The 18,812-nt window shown below is 41.6% G+C and overlaps 1 protein-coding gene across 2 annotated transcripts; it reads left to right on the forward strand.

The window, feature by feature from the left end:
* Positions 1-161: 161 nt before the first annotated feature.
* On the forward strand, positions 162-17,762 carry WDR82 (WD repeat domain 82; the record flags this gene model as incomplete). 2 transcript variants are annotated; one of them, XM_083486847.1, is made up of 9 exons in its annotated part: positions 162-322; positions 6,292-6,389; positions 10,086-10,152; positions 10,297-10,399; positions 12,850-12,966; positions 14,405-14,560; positions 16,429-16,498; positions 16,727-16,869; positions 16,972-17,762. In XM_083486847.1, the coding sequence occupies 9 exons, from the start codon at positions 162-164 to the stop codon at positions 16,999-17,001; spliced, it is 945 nt and encodes a 314-aa protein (XP_083342973.1). In that variant the 3' UTR covers positions 17,002-17,762. The 2 variants fall into 2 exon arrangements, with proteins under 2 accessions (XP_083342973.1, XP_083342974.1); XM_083486848.1 differs by having other exon boundaries at positions 10,297-10,396.
* Between the last annotated feature and the right edge of the window lie 1,050 nt (positions 17,763-18,812).

The raw sequence follows: 18,812 nt of genomic DNA on the forward strand, positions 1-18,812 counted from the left end.
GCGCCGTCGACCAGCTTCTCCGCCCCACCAGCGTCTCCTCCCTGGGGCTTCCTCCTCTCCCTCCGCCGCGAGGCAGCCGCTTCCCGCTTTCCCCGCGCCCTCTTCGGCGCGCAGGCCCCGCCGGCTCCTTCCCTCCCTCCTCCTCTCCCGCCGGCGGCGGCATGAAGCTGACGGACAACGTGCTGCGGAGCTTCCGCGTGGCCAAAGTGTTCCGCGAGAACTCGGACAAGATCAACTGCTTCGACTTCAGCCCCAACGGCGAGACCGTCATCTCCAGCAGCGACGACGACTCCATCGTGCTCTACGACTGCCAGGAGGGCAAGTGAGTGTACTGGGAGGGGGCGGGCAGGCCCGGGCAGGCGGGGGGGGGAGCAGAGAGAGAGAGACCCTCTCTGAAGCCGGGAGGAGGCCCTTCAGACCTCTCGCGGGTGAAGGGGAGGGGGGGCTTGAAGAGGGAAATTTAGAACATTTAAAATAAACCTGTTCTCGGCATCCGAGGATACTTGTGGAGGAGGGTGGCTTGGGGACCGGTGTGGGTGTGTTGTTGGCAGGACCGGCTGAAGGACAAGAAGTGCCTCGGGGTTGGTGGGATGCCCCGACTTCCAAGGAGGGAGGAACCGAGGGCATAGCCCCCCCCCCCCATTTGTATCCCGCCGCCTCATCACACTGAAATTTGTGAGTAGGGCCTGTCTTATCTTCTAATATTCTTGGGAAAGTGCAAATGCTCTATAAGGATTGGTGGTGTTTCCTGCCTTAGAAAAAAGCAAGTTGTACATCTTAAAGGAGCTGCTAAAGGCCCCTCCCCCTTTGGTTTGTCAGTCTAGATTGCTTAGAGCGTGGTGCTGATAACGCCAAGGTTGATCCTGGTATGAGGCAGCTGCTTATTCCTGCATTGCAGAGGGTTGGACTAAATGATCTCTGTGTCCCTTCCAACACTACAGTTATATGATTGGGTTCCCCTCCCTGCCTATGTTGACACTTGTGCCCCCTAACCTTTGTATTTATCTATGCAAATAAGCAGTGTGCTTGGTCCTAGGGGTTTAGGAGAAAATCTCTATGTTGATGGTGACTTCAACAAGATAGCATTATTGTGGGATCTTTAGTACATGGTTGTGTTAGGGATGTAGGTAAACTGGGGCTGAGTGGAGAAAGGCGTGATGTATAAAAACAGTACCTCAGTTGGAATATGGTTGTTTCAGCAGAGGATCATGAAGTGAGTCTAATTGTCCCGTCAGTAGCACCAGATATAATGCTGTAGAATAGATAGACTGCTAAGTAGCTGCCCTTTCATTTTTATCGTTGTGAGAAAATGAAGATGAAATTATACCGGCAATCGGGTCAGACACGACTCCATTTGTGTTGCCCTACTAAATGATTTGGTGATTATAAGTATTCTTGCAAATGCAATTTGCTGCTTCTGTTAGTAGGTTTCAATTAAATAAAATGCATTTATAAAGGCTTATGTTCAGTTTTCTTTCCTTCTCACTCAGTGTCTTGTTAAAGTCGATACAGAAAGCACCTTTCTTTGACACACATCCTTGTTTTTATACGTGAGACCAAAACATTGAGACAATGTGAATGATTACCAAATCCTAGTGAATGTGATATTTTCAGCATCACACCTATAACAGAATTTTCTTCAGCTCGTCTACTAAAAGTCTGGTATACTAATAAAGTAGTTCCTACCCCACTTCCAAATCTGTGCTTCTGTGGGGTAGAGGTGTACCTAGGGATTGGGGGACATTTGCCCTTGCTAGGGGCACAAAATTCACCCATCAGGCAGAATCCTCCTGTTATACTTGGAGTGCCAGGTCCTGCCTTGCTAGCTGATGGGATCTCAGGAGAGGTTGTTGCTGCTACAGGTGCAGGAGGGGACGGAAAGGGTCCTCAGAGCAGCTACCAGGCAGAAAACAGTGCAGCTGCCCCATTCAGCCCCAAGGAAACATGTTCCTCCTGTCCAGGAAACCTCACCTGCTGCTCAGATTTGTTGGGGGTGGGGGATACAGCTCAAGAGCACAAGGGACCCTAGGTATGCCTCTGCTAGAGGGTAGATTATAAGGGAGGGTTTTTTTCTGCCAGAGCTTGGGGACTCTGCCAGAGGTTGTCTTCTGTTGACAGCCAACCACCAGTGGTATCGTGGAGGCGGGGCAAAGAGGTTTTCCCCTTTCCTGCTGTATCTAGCTTGCTTCACTTTGTTGGGGGATGGGTTGGGTGTTAGACACATTCATTTTGCATATTTAATCCATGTGGTCCCAGCACACAACTTGTGTGTGCTCCTCATGTGCACACACCAGATGTTGGGAACTGAAGTTGTGCATAGTCTCCACACAGGGAAAGGGATGACATGGGTATGGAAGACCCTAGGCCACATCACATTTGGGTTGTGTGTGAGTGAGAGTTAGGGGGAAGGGTGCCGGGTGCCAGTTGTCATTTTTTTATTTTCACCTTGCAGCTGTGTTATCACGTCTTTGGTACTGCTGATACCATTACAAATGTAAACTGTTGATTTATGTTGCATTTTTAGGCATTTTGGACTGTGACCTTCCAGATTTTCTATGTATATCTTTGATCAGTAATGTGCAGCTGTGTTAGGATTGTTTTCACATTAGCTGCTAGATACCTTGAAGAATCAAGAAGGGAAACAAAATTTCCAATACTTTTAAAGACACATAATAATAAATTATTAAAATTCAGTGAGATAGGGTTTTTCAAAATAATTGTATTAATAGTATTTCTTACTATACATAGATATATAATCTGTCATCAGTTCTACTCCATGATTTATACTTTTGTCTTTTGTAGACAGAGTTCCCATATTTGCGGCTCTCCCATGTGGTGTAGTGGTTAAGAGCGGTAGTCTCATAATCTGGGGAACCGGGTTCGCGTCTTCGCTCCTCCACATGCAGCTGCTGGGTGACCTTGGGCCAGTCACACTTCTTTGAAGTCTCTCAGCCCCACTCACTTCACAGAGTGTTTGTTGTGGGGGAGGAAGGGAAAGGAGAATGTTAGCCGCTTTGAGACTCCTTAAAGGGAGTGAAAGGCGGGATATCAAATCCAAACTCTTCTTCTTCCCCTCTTGAAGAGTCTGCTCTTTTCCATGCATTTTAAAGTACAGTGGTGCCCCGCAAGACGAATGCCTCACAAGACGGAAAACTCGCTAGACGAAAGAGTTTTCCGTTTTGGAGGTGCTTCGCAAAACGAATTTCCTATGGGCTTGCTTCGCAAGACGACAATGTCTTGCGAGTTCCTGCTGGTTTTTTTTCCTCCCCCCCCCCTTTTCTAAGCCGCTAAGCCGCTTATCAGCTGATCCGATCAGCAGATAAACCGCTAATAGCGCTAATCCGTCAATGGGCTTGCTTCGCAAGACGAAAAAAACGCTAGACGAAGAGAATCACAGAACGGATTCTTTTCGTCTTGCTAGGCACCACTGTACTTAACTCCATTAGCTGACCCTATCCGGGCAAAGTTTAGAATATTGGCGGGGGGGGGGGAGTTCCCATTCATTCTACTGCTGAATAGGAATCATGGTTTCTGTTTTCATTCTGAGAGCATCAAATAATCTTTCGCAGTCAACCTTGAGGATAGTGAAATCTTTGCCAAGAATGAAGCTATCTTTTCTATTAAAAAAAAGTTTCTTCTATTGAAACCCATATTATTTTTGCATCTGTCTGATTTAGGTTTAAACCATTTTTTCAAATTTCAAAGGAAAAAATCATTTACTTGTTAAATTGGTTGCCCCTAGCAAGAGTGTCCAGAGCTTATGAAATGAGACATCAATGAAAAGCACACTCACATGTAATCAGACTATGTGTTGTTGTGTAGCTGCAAGCTTTATTTTCTCCTTGTTTAAGGCAATTCTTAGACCAAATAAATGCCTTTTTAATAATTGACTATCATGAAAGCAGTCCTATGATCTTGCATGCTGGCATTGGTGACACATACAGTTTGTTCCCTCCCTTTCCCCAAGGGGAGTGTGTATCAAGCCAAAAAGAGTTCCTTACCTTCTCACTTCTTTGTGGGCTCAATTTTATGGAACTCCTTTCCAGCTGAGGTCAGACAGCCCCCTTCCCTGTTGAAATACTGAAGACATTTTAATTGAAGTATTTTTATAGTTCCGACCAATTTTATAGTTCCATCAAAAAATTCCTTTTTGTGTATTATATTTCTTGTACACTGCTTAGAGGTGGCTATAGTTAAGCAGTATATAAATTGTTTAAATAAATAATAAACAAAAAGGGGATTTTGCCACCTGTTGTTGAATCACAGTTTACATGCTCTTTTTATATTTGTTCTTCTACTCTGTTGATTCTCACTCTGACCACAGATAGACGAATTGTAATTAAGTGTCCCACATTCACCTAATGCTTCTGTCAGTGTGAAGAGGACATAACATACCAGAGCGCAATGAATTTTTGAGTGCTAGATGTTATAGAAGTGGCACAGTATAGTGGTACCTCGGGTTAAGTACTTAATTCGTTCCGGAGGTCCGTTCTTAACCTGAAACTGTTCTTAACCTGAAGCACCACTTTAGCTAATGGGGCCTCCTGCTGCCGCCGCACCGCCGGAGCACGATTTCTGTTCTCATCCTGAAGCAAAGTTCTTAACCCGAGGTACTATTTCTGGGTTAGCAGAGTCTGTAACCTGAAGCGTATGTAACACCCTTTCACTTAGCAAGAACATAATTTTCATTTCCCTACCTATGTTACAGTATCAACAAGTTTGAAAATAAAATGTATTTGTGTTTATTGCTTAAATACTATAATCTACCACTATAGGCCATGGTTTAGTGTTACAGGAGCAAACCACAAACCTGGGCTTATGCATTCCCAACATTCCTTTTGCTGTGAGAAGGATGAGCTTGAAAGCTTCTGCTTTCAATTTTAAACTAACTACAATTATGTCCAAAGTTGGGACTCTGATTAAACTCTCTAGCCATGGTTTATGATTCTTACATGAATCAGTTGAATCAAACCAGAGATCCTGGAGTGCGGACAAGGAGGAATCGTAATTAAAATTAAAAATACAGGCATACTTTGGTTGTTGAATGCCTTGCAACTTGAATGTTTTGGCTCCCAAACTGCGCAAACCCCGAAGTGAGTTCTTTGGAACCCAAACGTCTTCTGTGGCTTCCAATTGAGTGCAGGAAGTTCCTGCAGCCAATCCAAAGCTGCGTCTTGGTTTTCTAACATTTTCGGACGTCAAATGGACTTCTGGAACGGATTCCGTTCGAAAACCAAGGTACGACTGTAGATGCTTCTGACCACCCCTTCCTGGTGTATCCCATGGCTCATTCCTATAATACTAAACTATAGTTTACTGGTACATTCAAAGTGACTTAGCCTATGAGATGCAGTATCTAGACTGGGTTTTGATGCGGAAGGCCCAGGTTCAAAATTGACTCATCCATAAAGTTCATAAGCTCCTGGCCAATATATAGTTTTTATGATGAGACAGATAACGAATCTATTCTTGCAGCAGGCTACAATGCTTGCTTTTAAATTTCCTGGGTAAAGATTCAGAAATACTGGCATGACTCAGTAGCCAAACATGTTTATGACTTCCTCTGAACCTTCCCCTCCCCCACGTTTTCTCCATGTGTTATAGGAGAGGTCTTCTATATCGTGCTGAGCTCTGGGCCAGGCAAAATAAGTGCTGACTTGTTGTGCTACTTCTGCCTGGCTATGTGTAAAGAGCAAAGTCCTTTTGCATATGTCACAAGATTTGACAGATGTGAGGGAATTTCTTACTGTAGTGGAAGATTAGATCTAGGGCTCGGATTTGGGTTGTGTCTGCACATCATGCTAACCCATGGTTTAACATGATACCAAGGAGCTGAAGTAAGGCTTATGCACTGCCGCCACCTCTCCCCTACCTCTGTGTAGCCAGAAGGAATTTTTTGACTGCATCTGGTTTCACTTTTCTCTGAATCTTTGCTTGCTGTGTCATCTGGGCCAGGATTTATTATAAACTCTGAGTGGTTTAACAAACCAGCTTCAGACACCATAGTTTGAAGTGAGCTTCTTTTGAATCTGACCAGATATTCATTGGAACTGTTTCTAGCCCCACAATCTCTTTATTTAATGGCTTACACTAGCATGTAAAAAAAAAATTCATTTGTTAGTCACAGTTCATTTTGTGGTAATCAAAGGTGACAGAAACAGCAGTCTTAAAATGGCAGCTGTCTTCTTTGAGTGAAGGTGTTCAATTGCTTTTTTAAAGGTTTTGATATGGCTAAGCGGAGTTCTTGTATGTTGGAACAAGTATAATCGTTCTTGTATTTCTTCCTGGCAGACCTAAGAGAACACTATACAGTAAAAAGTATGGAGTGGATCTCATCAGATACACGCATGCTGCCAACACTGTGGTGTACAGTTCCAATAAAATAGATGGTAAGTGATCTATTCATTGTCTCTGATATCTACCTGCTTTTTGGCAGGGATAGATAATAAATACTGAAGACTTGAGCAAAAGATTGGGCTTGACTACATTGAGTGGTTTATTCATTCAAGCTTTTAGAAGGTAAATGAATATTTTCCTGCACTTAATGTTTAATCTCTAAATTATTATTTTAAAGAGATTCCTTAGTCAGTTCTTGACTGAACTTTTAATCAGGGTGAAATGAAAGCCTGAACGATTGATTTGATGCAAGCTAAACATGTATGCAGGTGTCTCTTAACTTTGCTACTGGCTTATAGTGCATTAAAGTCCATTTGTGAGTACGATTTGATTTAACACTGCACCTGCAAATGGACAAAGCTGGGCTCAGTGGGGGAACCCCTTAGTGCAGGCTTCCTCAACCTCATCCCTCCTGATGTTTTGAGACTACAATTCCCAGCATCCCTGATCACTAGTCCTGCTAGCTAGGGATCATGAGAGTTGTAGGCCAAAAACATCTGTAGGGCCGAGGTTGAGGAAGCCTGCCTTAGTGCAACCAATTCTAGTTTGGTGATGCTGATTTAAACTCCCAGTTGTTATTTTGTAGCCACATCCTTACCTGTCCCACGCCTGTCTTCATATATATGCCATCAGGTGTGGGGTGGGCGGGCATGTTTGGGGAAAACAGCCTTGCTTGCCATATTGGGTCCTGTGCCCGCAGGGTGGAGGTTTTTCGCCCTTTGTAGGGCAAGCTTCTAAAATTATCCTTTTTAAATTCTGTCAATTTAAGCTGTAAGTACAAGGAATTTATTTTGTACTCATATCTATTTTGGCTCAATGTAGTAACACCTTGAGTAAAATAATAAAACTTTTGTCAAATTCAGCAGTTATAACCTGAGAGTAAGATGGTAAGATATTTGATGTCCTTTAAAGAAGAGTCAAGCTGATTATCAAGACATTAATATTCTAAAAATTATCTGAGAAGAATTGTAGGCATTCATACAGGGTAATAAAAGTATTATGAATAATATCTTGAGTTTTTAAATCTAAAGCTTAAAATTCAGAATATTTTCAGAACTGGCCAATCTTTCTGGCCTCTGCATAGAGGTGATACCACAGCAGTAATTAACCACATCCTTCTCTTGCTGGGTTTACAAAATTATGATATGGCTCCTTAACTTTTCTTTTTAAAAAACAAAATGTGTGTACATTCCTGGATTATGAAACAGTCCTCAGCCATGGTTGGCAGTGTTAAAGTATGCAGTGATATGGGTTTTCCAGAACCAGCACGGTGCACTGGTTAGAGTGTTGGACTAGGGCCTGAGAAACCAAGGTACAAACCCCACTCTGTCTTAAAGCTCAGTGGGTGCCCTTAGACTAGTTACTGCCTCTCACTTTAACTTACCTCACAGGTTGATGTGATGATAAAATGGGAGTTCAGGGGAGAACTATATGTACCTTAAGATCCTTGGAAGAAAGATGGGATATAAACAAATAAATTAAAAATAAATAATTTCCAAACCCTAAATCAATTGAGTCTGATTTTACATAATTGATTGTTTTAGTAAAAATAAGAAGTGGGGATTAGGTGAATCATGTTTGGGCTAGTTGAGGCTCATCTGCATAGCACTACCAGGGTTGCATGTGAACTTAGCCATTGAAGCTGTAATGCTATATTCAAGCCAAAACTTTACTTGAAAATACTTTTCGAGATATAACAGCTTGGCAACATACACTTCCTTACATAGGGCTGTGTCCAATGCTAGTCCTTTTCAGAGTAGACCTGTTGAACTTAATGGACGTTACTAACAGGGGAGGAATTCATTGTCGTATGAAGGATGTTGTTCTGTCAGCACTAGTGTTTTCTGCTTGTCTTATGGAATGATCTCCCCTCTTCTCCCACAACATGCTGTTCTTAGTGTTCTCCCACCCCTCCAGAGCACCTTTGGGTGGGGTCCCATTGCTTTAGTGGGAGTCATTGTGCTGACTTCTGCTAGTAGTATGGAATAGTTGACACTGACCCTAGGTTTAATAATTTCAATTGGTCTACTTTGAGTATTACTAGGCTTGGCTACAACTCAGGGTTTGAAATTTAAAGGAAAACAAACACACACACAAATATGTTTATATTTATTACATATTCATGCACACTTCTGAGGGATAGTCATCTACAAAAAGTTAATCACAACTTTGAAACTGCAGAGTTTGACTGTTTTATGTGTAACTAATGAATTTTATGAAATAATTGAGTTTTACAAATGGGGGGGGCATTAGAATTTTTTTCTACCTTGCATCACTGATATGTGCTTCAAAAGGTATCTATCTTGAATGTCTGAAGCATTTCAAGAACTCAGACAGTATGGACATGTTCTTGGAAGAGGCAGGCAAGTCAAAATCCTTTCCAGCAGGAGGCTTGCCACAATTTGTGTATTTGAATTAATATTTAGGTGCTTCTGAATTTCTGCTTGAACCAGCTCTGCTGATATACTCCTCTATGAAGAATGTTTCAGTTTTCAAGCCTAATTCTACCTGCCTGATTCCAGGCTGAGGTAGTAGTTTGTACAGTTTGAGGGTCTATGATACCACCCGGTACAGGAGATAACTGTACAGGCCACTGCCTTGCCTGGGACAGAGCTTGATCTGCTAAAACAAGGCGCTTCCTCCCTGCATTCGTTTGGTGCCAGGTAACTGTTGCTACTTAAAGACCATCAGTCTCTCTCAAATGTATGTGTGTTTAAACAATAGATTCAGGAATTTAAAAAACCTGTGCATTGCAGTGTGCATGGTAGAGAGTTGGCTCTTCAGACTAGCATGTCTGTCCTGGGCATTCATTTTTGGCTCGCTAAATTGTTCTTCAAAATGTGGCTACGTCCCTCTGCATGTTCTTATCAGTTTCACTGGAAAATACTTAAGCACATTATTTTTCATGCAATTAAAGGGCTGCAAAATGTGTGGGTTCTGCATCCTTACATTCCACTTGGGAGTTGAAATTCTCATCTTATTTGCTCTCCCACTATAGTTTGTCTTTTGAAGAAGCTGACTTATTTACATCAACATTTATAAATATAACTTTGAGTAAAGACTGAGAAACAATTTTACAAGATGAGTTTTATTTGCTGTATAACTTACTTAACTGTAACTAGAGTACAAACCAAAAAAGTATGTTGAAAATACTGATTGAGAAATACTGCAAATATAATGCAAGTGATCAATCTCAATGTTCTATTCGTGTTTATATACATGTTTAAGTATTGCTGTTTAGTTGTCTTTTACTTGTTTACTTCTGTTCATTTCTTTTTATCCAGAAGTAGTTTTCAGAGTTCAGTATCCCAGAATTCTCATTTTAACTGCAGTTGTTGAGCTGAGGTGGTTGGCACTCGGATAAGGTTTACATGACTGCTAAATTCTTAACACAGCTAAAAGTTAAACAAACTGCAGGTAGAGAAATGGTTATATTTTTTAACAGAAAGTACAGTACATTATTCCTACTGGCTCAAACCTAAAACATTTTCATGCTGGGTCATGCAAGTACTGTACTATTTTGCTCAGGCTATGCCAGAAGATTGTAATTCGTGGCTTCAGTTTTAACCCACACAATAACTGTGTTTCAAGAAAAATAACTGACTCTATTGAAATAAACAAACTGTTATTACTGGCCAGGTGATGCAGGGTTGCTGTATAATATTGTTTGCCTTGTTGATTTCTTGTAGATACAATCAGATACCTCTCTCTGCACGACAATAAATACATCAGATACTTCCCAGGACATAGCAAAAGGTAAGATGAGTAGTGCACTCGTAATTTTGCTGGTAAAGAAGCAGGAATAATGGTGCATTTTGTTGAATTTGTATCTTGTTTAAATTGGCAAGAATGAAAGATGAAAAAATAGTTTTGTGTCATTTATTTTTATCTCGCCTTCAGAGTTGTTGCTTTGTCCATGTCTCCAGTGGATGATACCTTTATTTCTGGGTCGCTTGATAAGACCATCAGACTTTGGGATCTTCGATCTCCAAATTGCCAGGTATTGAGTATTGGTTAATGGGTAGTCGGCATAAGGTGCACTGGAGGGCTGCTTCAGAATGTAGAATAGACTGTAGAGCATAGTATTCAATTCCACTAAAAGATAGTGTGTTGCCAAAGGAATTACAAGCCTATAAATTTGTTCTGTGCATCAGTTTGAGCCTTTTCTCTAATACTAATTGCCAGAATTTGTGGTGGTTCAGCATTGGAATCACAACTGGGGAGGGAAATGTTCACCTCCCCATGTGTTGTGGTCCCAAAGAACATTCTCCCTCTATGCACACACTTCTTAGTGATATTTTTAAACCTTATGCATGGTTGTTACCCACACAATTATAGCAAATGTTCAGCCTTTGGGTACGTATCCAGTTTCTTCGTCAAAAGCTGCAACTCTGGGATGAAGAGAATTATTCTATTGATGAAGAGCAAGGTAGTTGTAGGAAGAACTGGAATATATGGATATGGATTATTTGATTTCTAAATATATCAAGGACACAAATAAACATTAATTTGTAACTTGCATTTATATCTTAGCCTTTGATTTAGTAAATAAGGACCAGCTGTGGCACACAAGTTGGCCAGTGCTAATATTGACAAAAGGTTACTGTGACTTGTACAGACTCTGCGTTAGAACACTCCCCTGCAATTAAGAGTGTGCATTAATGATGTTTTAATATAAGCAGTTTCGATAAAAATGGGTAAAGGAGAGCTGTAGTTTGGTCCCACTTTTCATTTTTTGCATAAACAACATTATTGCAGAAATGTCTGCTTTGGTGGAATGAAAGATTTCAGCTCAGCTTTATTCCAATAACCTAGCATTGTTATCATGAAATAAGATAGGCTTAACTAACATTGTCTAAATTTGGATCACTGTAGGAAGTAATCAAGCACTCTTAGGTTATGTTTGCTTAAATATCCCAAAAACGTAAATGGCTGCTTGATAGCCAAATGTGTAAACACAAACAGGCATTTAGATACCTGCAACCTTTTTCTTGGTGAAATGTTAACTGGGAAATTTCAGATAGCTGCTGTCAAAACATCTGTTCAGATTCAAAAGCAGATAGTTCCTATTTTGAGTATTTTCTCTGCCAAGGCTTTAGCTCAATTTGAGGCTGAGCTTTGAGGAGGAGTAAAATCAGAACTATAATTAAATAAATTTTAAACAAAGATCTTGGGACTCCCTATATGAAAACCATCAATTCCTCTTAGATCCAACTTTAGCTTATCTTTTGTAGCTGGACCTAATGGTCAGGGGTCCTTTACCTTTAAACAAAATGAATATGTCTTAACTAAATTGTATTCATTGGAACACCTAAGGGTCAGTGTCAGATGGCAAGGGTGGCTGCTCACGAGTAAGCAGACAGGACTCCAACCAGTCTTTTACAGGTTTTATTTCGGTGCAAATTATTTACAGTTCAGAAACCCAAAGTTCATGCCTGCCTCAATCGCTAGCAGAGTCCAGGAGTGCCTGTTTCCTGGACCTCCTCCAGCATAAAAGCCTCGTTACGCCCAGCCTTTTCCGTCCCTCTTTGCGCTTTAGACTTCTGTGCAGAGTGGGCGACAGAGGGGACGTGCTTCCCTCCTGGCCGGCTTTGCCAGAAGTGGTGCTGAGGCTCCCACCAGCACCCTCTGGTCCTTGCACCTCTTCCCCACTGGAGGTGGGGTTTTCCTCATCACTGGAAGAAGAACTGCTTTGCAAGATTTTCAGAGGCTCCCTGTAACACAACTGCCCCTCTGTTTCCCGCCCCTGTTCTGATGGCAGCTCCCTGACAGTCAGGTACAGAGTTGTCAAAAAACCAAGTAAACTGTAATTTAGCAGTTGTTTATGAGGTCCAGAAAAATGGTGTAATTTATAATATGTTTCTCATAAGATTATGCCAAGGCACGTTACCTGTAAATACTAACTTTCCTTGGTTCTTCACGGAGCTTAGACTCAAGTAATGCCACCCATATATATTGAATGGAGTTTTACAGGTATCTGTGGCACCAATGAAAATGTGGGTTTGGCTGTAATCATATAGAAGACATAATTCACAACTAAGTTTTTTCAATTATATGTTGAACCATGGAAATTTTAAATAATCTCTTAACAGTGTTGTGATAGAGCAATACTAGATATTGCGATATAATTGTTAATACATAGTTTTATATTTATATGCTGGCATTGCTTGCCACAGTAGTTAGGAAACTACATGCATACCTGTTAGTGATTCATCTTTGTTAATGATTCACATTTAATCATTCCAACTCAGTATTCTGGTTTAGAAATATAGTGGGCATGATTTCTATTATTATTATTATTATTATTATTATTATTATTAAATAATGTATAATGTATATTGTTGACTGTGAGAGAGAGTGCATGCCTTCTTGCTTGTATTGTGATTTAACAGTAATAGAAGTAACACTTTTTGTTTTATGTGGAGTAATTTCTTTAAATTTCCCAAATTATAGGGCTTGATGCATCCTCAAGGGAAGCCTGTGTGTTCATTTGATCCAGAGGGGCTGATTTTTGCAGCTGGGGTCAATTCCGAAATGGTGAAGCTTTATGATCTTCGCTCGTTTGATAAGGTATGTGTAGTAAACCTTCGCCCCCAGCTGCCCTTCCCTCACCTGTCTTTGCTCTCCGGCCAGAACAGGTTTCTTGAGCACACTGGCTGGCGAGGTTACTTTTTCAGAAACACAGGCCGAAATAACACCGGTAGGGCTGCCACCACTCCCTTTGTTCCGGGGAACCCCGAGCCACAACCCAGGGAGAAGGGTGTGTCCCATTAGACTGGCAATTCCCCCCCTCTACAAGCTGAATCCACAGACTTGCAGACAGAAATTCTTACGGTAGAGCGTAACCAAGTGTAAGGCTAGGATTTAGCTATTCCCCCGGAAAAGGCACAGATACCAAACAGGTTCTTCTTTAAAAATTTATTTTAAAAGAATAACAGAAAACATGTTGAAACAACAGGCACTTCTTATGGCACTTACAAGCAAAGAAAATAAAAACGTTGCATAGTCTAACTAACTTTACATACTCACAAAGACAAACACAGCTAGGATAGTCAAAGTCCTTTCAAGCATCCGCGTATTGAAGGTGTTTGAGGATTTCCATTTCAAAAGACGGAACAACGGCTATTAGGTGGACATCACAGCCGGGCATCTTTGCGGATTGCATGAGCGATGGCAAAGAGCAACTTCTCTAACAATTCCTTGATATTTTATTTCCAATTCGCCCTTGGCGTCGTAACTTTCCAGCCAATCATAAGTCCTAATTAACCAATTTACCCTTTTGCAGCTGGGTCAATTTAGGGTCCGAACCCAAATCAAAGAATTTTCTCCCTTTTGTGGAAATTAACCAGATCCCCATTCCCAAGCCCTTCAAGGACAGATAACATCATGGGGGGGGGGGGAAAGGTTCACACTCTGAAACCCAGGTGTCAGGCCTTTCATTAAATCAAGGATTCCTTTATTCCCATAAACCTCTCACGCCAAGGAGCCAGATTGTCTAGAGTTTAAAGAAACACAACTCCCTTTCCCAGGGTCCTTGTGGCTGATGAAATACCCACAAGGCCACACTCTTTTACTTGACCAAGGAATGATTTCTAAACAGTATCAACTTTACTACAGTATGTAATGTTCAGGTGCATTTGAGATTGTAAACATTCCCAAGAGATCTCTATAAACATGTCTGTAACAGGGGCAGAATTCCTGTGATTCAGATATCATGCATTTAACTCTAAAAAACAAAAGTCACAGTCTAGATCTCTTAAAGTAAAACGTAAGTGGTCCCGAGTTTTCATTCATGTTGGAAGAATGCCCTATCTGATCAGGGTCTATCTAGACCAGCATTCTTTGCCAGCATTCCAGTGATCAAGAGATGCTCACTGGCTCCCTTCAGTCTTCTCACAACAAAAATAATTTTGTATGACTGTGTTTGTGCAGGTTCATGTTAACTTTCATAAACAGAATGATTGAGATGGTTCTGCTATATGCCCTCATTTGGTTTTCTTTCTTGAAGGGTCCATTTGCTACCTTTAAGATGCAGTATGACCGAACCTGTGAGTGGACTGGTTTGAAGTTCAGCAGTGATGGTAAACTTGTTCTTATATCAACCAATGGAGGGTTCATCCGACTCATAGATGCCTTTAAAGGAGCTGTTCTTCATACATTTGCGGTGAGGCTGCTTTCCTTACTTTCTGGGAAGATCTCGGTCTTAAACATCCTTAGTTATAGGTGAGGTGTACCGTAATTTTCGCTCCATAAGACACACTTTTTTTCCTCCTAAAAAGTAAGGGGAAATGTGTGTGCGTCTTATGGAGTGAATGCAGGCTGCACGCCTATCTCTGAAGCCAGCACAGCAAGAGGGAGAGCTGCGCAGCGCCTCTTGTTGTGCTGCCTTCCCAGTGAAGCGGAAGGAGAGACGGAAAGGAGCCCTTACGGAGCCCCTTCTGTCCCTCATCCTGCTTCACTGGGAAGCCAGCAGACAAAGAGGCGCTGCACAACTCTCCCTCTTGCTGTGCTGGCTTCAGCGATAGCTGAAGAGGCTCTGCACAGCTATTGCTGAAGCCAGCACAGCAAGAGGGAGAGCTGCGTAAGGGCACCCTTCCGTCCCTAATCCTGCTTCGCTGGGAAGGCAGCACAACAAGAGGCGCTGCGCAGCTCTCCCTCTTGCTGTGCTGGCTTCAGAGATAGCTGCGCAGCTTGCTCTGGCTTTTCAGGGAGGTGGGAGAAGGGACTGAGAGAAGTCTGTCAGTCCCTTCTCCCACCTCCCGGAAAAGCCAGCAAGAGCCACTCGGTGTCTTTAAAGAGTCACGCTGAGCGAGCGTGTCTGCGGCTCTTGCTGGCTTTCCTTGTTTTTCTTCTCTAAAAACTAGGTGCGTCTAATGGTCGGGTGTGTCTTATAGAGCAAAAAAAATATGGTATTGCACAGATCCACTAGTATTGTTTTAAAGATTTCTCAGCTGTTCATCTTTCAACAATCATTCTGTCTAAATGTTTATGCTACAGACATTTTTAGGAGGCACTATCAGGCGCTTCTTCCATAAACCTATTACTGTTTGGTGGAAATCAGGGTTCAATATTGCAGCCCAGCAGACAAAGCTTAAACCAATAAGAGTGACAAGTGAGTCAGTAGTGCAACTGGAACAGTAATTTATTAAGCAGACTATGCAATGCAAGTGTAATAGATAAAGAAAGCCGATAAAGCATGAATTCTTTACATAACAGTACTTGGTATTGCATTACAACGTCCTCCTACAGTCTTCTTGTTCATCTACTTATAATAATAATTTAATAATTATTTATTATTTATAACCCGCCCATCTGGCTGTTTCCCCAGCCACTCTGGGCGGCTTCCAATCAAGTGTTAAAAACAATACAGCATTAAATATTAAAAACTTCCCTACTTAAGACGTGATTATTCTAAGTTCCATAGTACTGTAGTTCATAATTAACAGTGGCCATCAATATCAATGGGTCTCATGGTCCTTTCTCCATCCTTTGAGAGACAAAGTAAGCCTACCCTACTCCTGTCCTTTATAGGTTTTTATATTGATCATAGGTGGGAACAATTTTTTCCATCCCCCTTGTTTACCCAGTTTTCTCCTGTAATGTCATCTTAGCTTCTCTCATTTAGTGGCTTCATCATTCACCAAGCCACCAGACAAGACCTTCCTCATTCCCTTATCAGCCCAAGGTCTTGCACATGCTGCTTCTGTATGACAAAGGTTATGCTGAGCCAAACTCTTTTACTGCAGTAGTTCATCAAGGGCCCAGTAATTCTCTAGGTCCGGTAGGACTAGATTGTCAGCACATCAGTTTCTTTTATTAATATCCCTTTAATTTCAAGTATACTTCAAATATTTACAGTTTCTGCCTAATTGCCGTTTACTTCCCAAAATCTTCGATCACCCTTCGATCACCCAGGTAACTAAAGGATTTCATGTGTATCATCTTCTGGACTCTAGTGGATTCTTGCTTCTTAGCGTGAGGCATTGACTTGCTTTCCTTGCCTCCAAACTCACTTTTCCTTTTTCTTTGCAGGGATTTAACAACACAAAAGCTGTTACACTGGAAGCTTCATTCACCCCAGACTCTCAGTTTATAATGATTGGTAAGAGAGCCACACTCCTTTATGTAACTGTGGAACACCAAGTTTGAAAAGTAATTTCAGTGTCACTTCCAATGCAGCCTATGGCCTAAAAAGATTTCTGCCCTTCTTGGGTGTATCTGGCTGTTTTGTATACATTGGCTGTGCCATCAGTTGAAAATCAGTTGGGTTGCTTAATTAATTGGTCTCCTGTTGGTGCTTCATACTAATATTGCATAATCCAATTTACAGGATCAGAGGATGGGAAGATCCACGTCTGGAATGGAGAGACTGGAATGAAAGTAGCAGTGCTAGATGGGAAGCACACAGGCCCTATTACCTGTTTACAGTTCAACCCAAGATTTATGACCTTTGCCAGTGCATGCTCCAATATGGTAAGGAGACAATATGTTTCTACAGAACCCCAGCCAAATTGAATATGTGCATGCTTCGGACAAGACATACTAGAATCACACTGATTTTGTTTCTTCTTTCAGGCCTTTTGGTTACCCACTATAGATGACTAATTCCAGATTCATCTTTTCCATTGGACAGTTTTCAAATTGTACTGACAGCAACGTATTTGTGAAGACTGTAATAGAAGTACTGGGATTACATCGCAGACTTGAATGCTCCCATGCAGCACATCCTATTTATATTTTGGTATGCCAGGCTCTTTGCTGCATCCCTTTAAAAGGATTTTTTCATTTGGCTGCGCACCTACCAGTTCAGGAACTTGAGATCCTAGCAAGTATCGTCCCGAATTGTAGCAGAGCTTTGGCTTAATATTGGCACAGCAAATACATGTTGATACATCAGTCCCTTTTGTTTTTAAGTGAGGGTTGTCAATTGTAAGCTCCTAGGATTCTGGGCTTGTTGAAAAACAAACTTTCCAGAATGCTTTCTCTGTTCTGAAATATCAACAGTAAATACACTCTGCACTCCTTAAGCGCTTCTTTGTGCCACATAAATCGTTGTGCCATATATACAGCAACTACCCCGTTTTTGGATAAAGCTTCTTGTGCTACTAATACTCCCATGAGACTATAGACATTTTGGATTCCTTGACATGGCACTGTCAAGGACATGCAGGGACTTGGAGTGGATGATCCTAAGCAATAAAGAAGTTTTCAGCTGTAAAATGCATTTAAAAACAGACTGGATGGAAATGCATTCTCTGTACCCCTTCTTTCAGTGTAATTGCAACTGATTATGTAAATATGGGGAGGGGGTGGATGGAGCATATTTTTTTACTTTTAGATATTAAAAAGTAACATTTGGACCAATACAGTATTGTGGAATTAGTCTTGGTTCTTCACCTGCCTTTCACACATCGGTCTTCCTGTTCTCCATACTTCCATTCCATTCCTCCAAGGCTAGGCACAGCTTGTACTGCCCCCTTCCCTAAATATTTCCACCCATTGTGAATGGGGTCATTCTGTTAGTGCAAATTTAGTTAACTAACTGTCAAACTAACTTGACGGGACTGCAGAATTTCCAGTTTGTTTCCAGCTTGTTTGCTTTCTTGGCCTGTGAGTCCTTTTGCTGAAGAACGAAGGGGCATGTAAGTAAGCATGTAATGTGGCAGCAGGAAATGAAATCAAGGTCAGCTGTTCTATTATAGTGATGTGCATCTGGGCCTACTGCTTTGTAGTCTTCACTGCCAAGTACTTAAAACTACTAGCCTGCACATTTCAATAATTATCATCCAAGTAAGCACAATTTCAGTGCTTCATTCTCTAGTGGTTTTGATCTCTCATGAAAGCCTCACTGTTAAAGCCACTAGCATTTTGATACGGAACCATGTTTCCTTTGGCTATGTCCTGGCTTTGCTAAGTGTTGTTCACACCTTTGGAGAACTTTCCTCTGCATTTAGAACATGCTCTGGTGCATCCCAGGCATTCTCTACATCCTCCACAAAGAGCTGCTGTGCAGGAGCCATGCTGAGGAATGTAACATTTTAAGTTTGAGCTGCTGGGGTAGATAAATCCAATTGCCTTATTATTAACTAAATTGTATGGTTTTTTATTGTGTTTGTGTCCAGCGGTTGCTCACTCTGCAGAGATAATGGCTGGATCTCTCCTGAGCCTGACAAAGTTCAAGGACGCAGGTAGCCGCAGCTCAGGGATTTGCCTCAACTGCATCAGCACGCAACCTCCTGGCTTCTTCTGTTTTAATTCACAGTATGGCAGCACTAGCAGGACTGTCAGATGCAGTGTTGAGACTCAGGGGCAGCACTATTACATCAATTATGTTCTTGGCAGTAATTCATTGGCATGGTGCTGCACTGAGCTGCATGTTCTTTTCTACGAGTAGTTCAGTTAATTTTTTAAATCGT

Source organism: Podarcis liolepis (assembly GCF_965112155.1).
Source record: "Podarcis liolepis genome assembly, chromosome: 2".
NCBI classification, from domain to species: domain Eukaryota; kingdom Metazoa; phylum Chordata; class Lepidosauria; order Squamata; family Lacertidae; genus Podarcis; species Podarcis liolepis.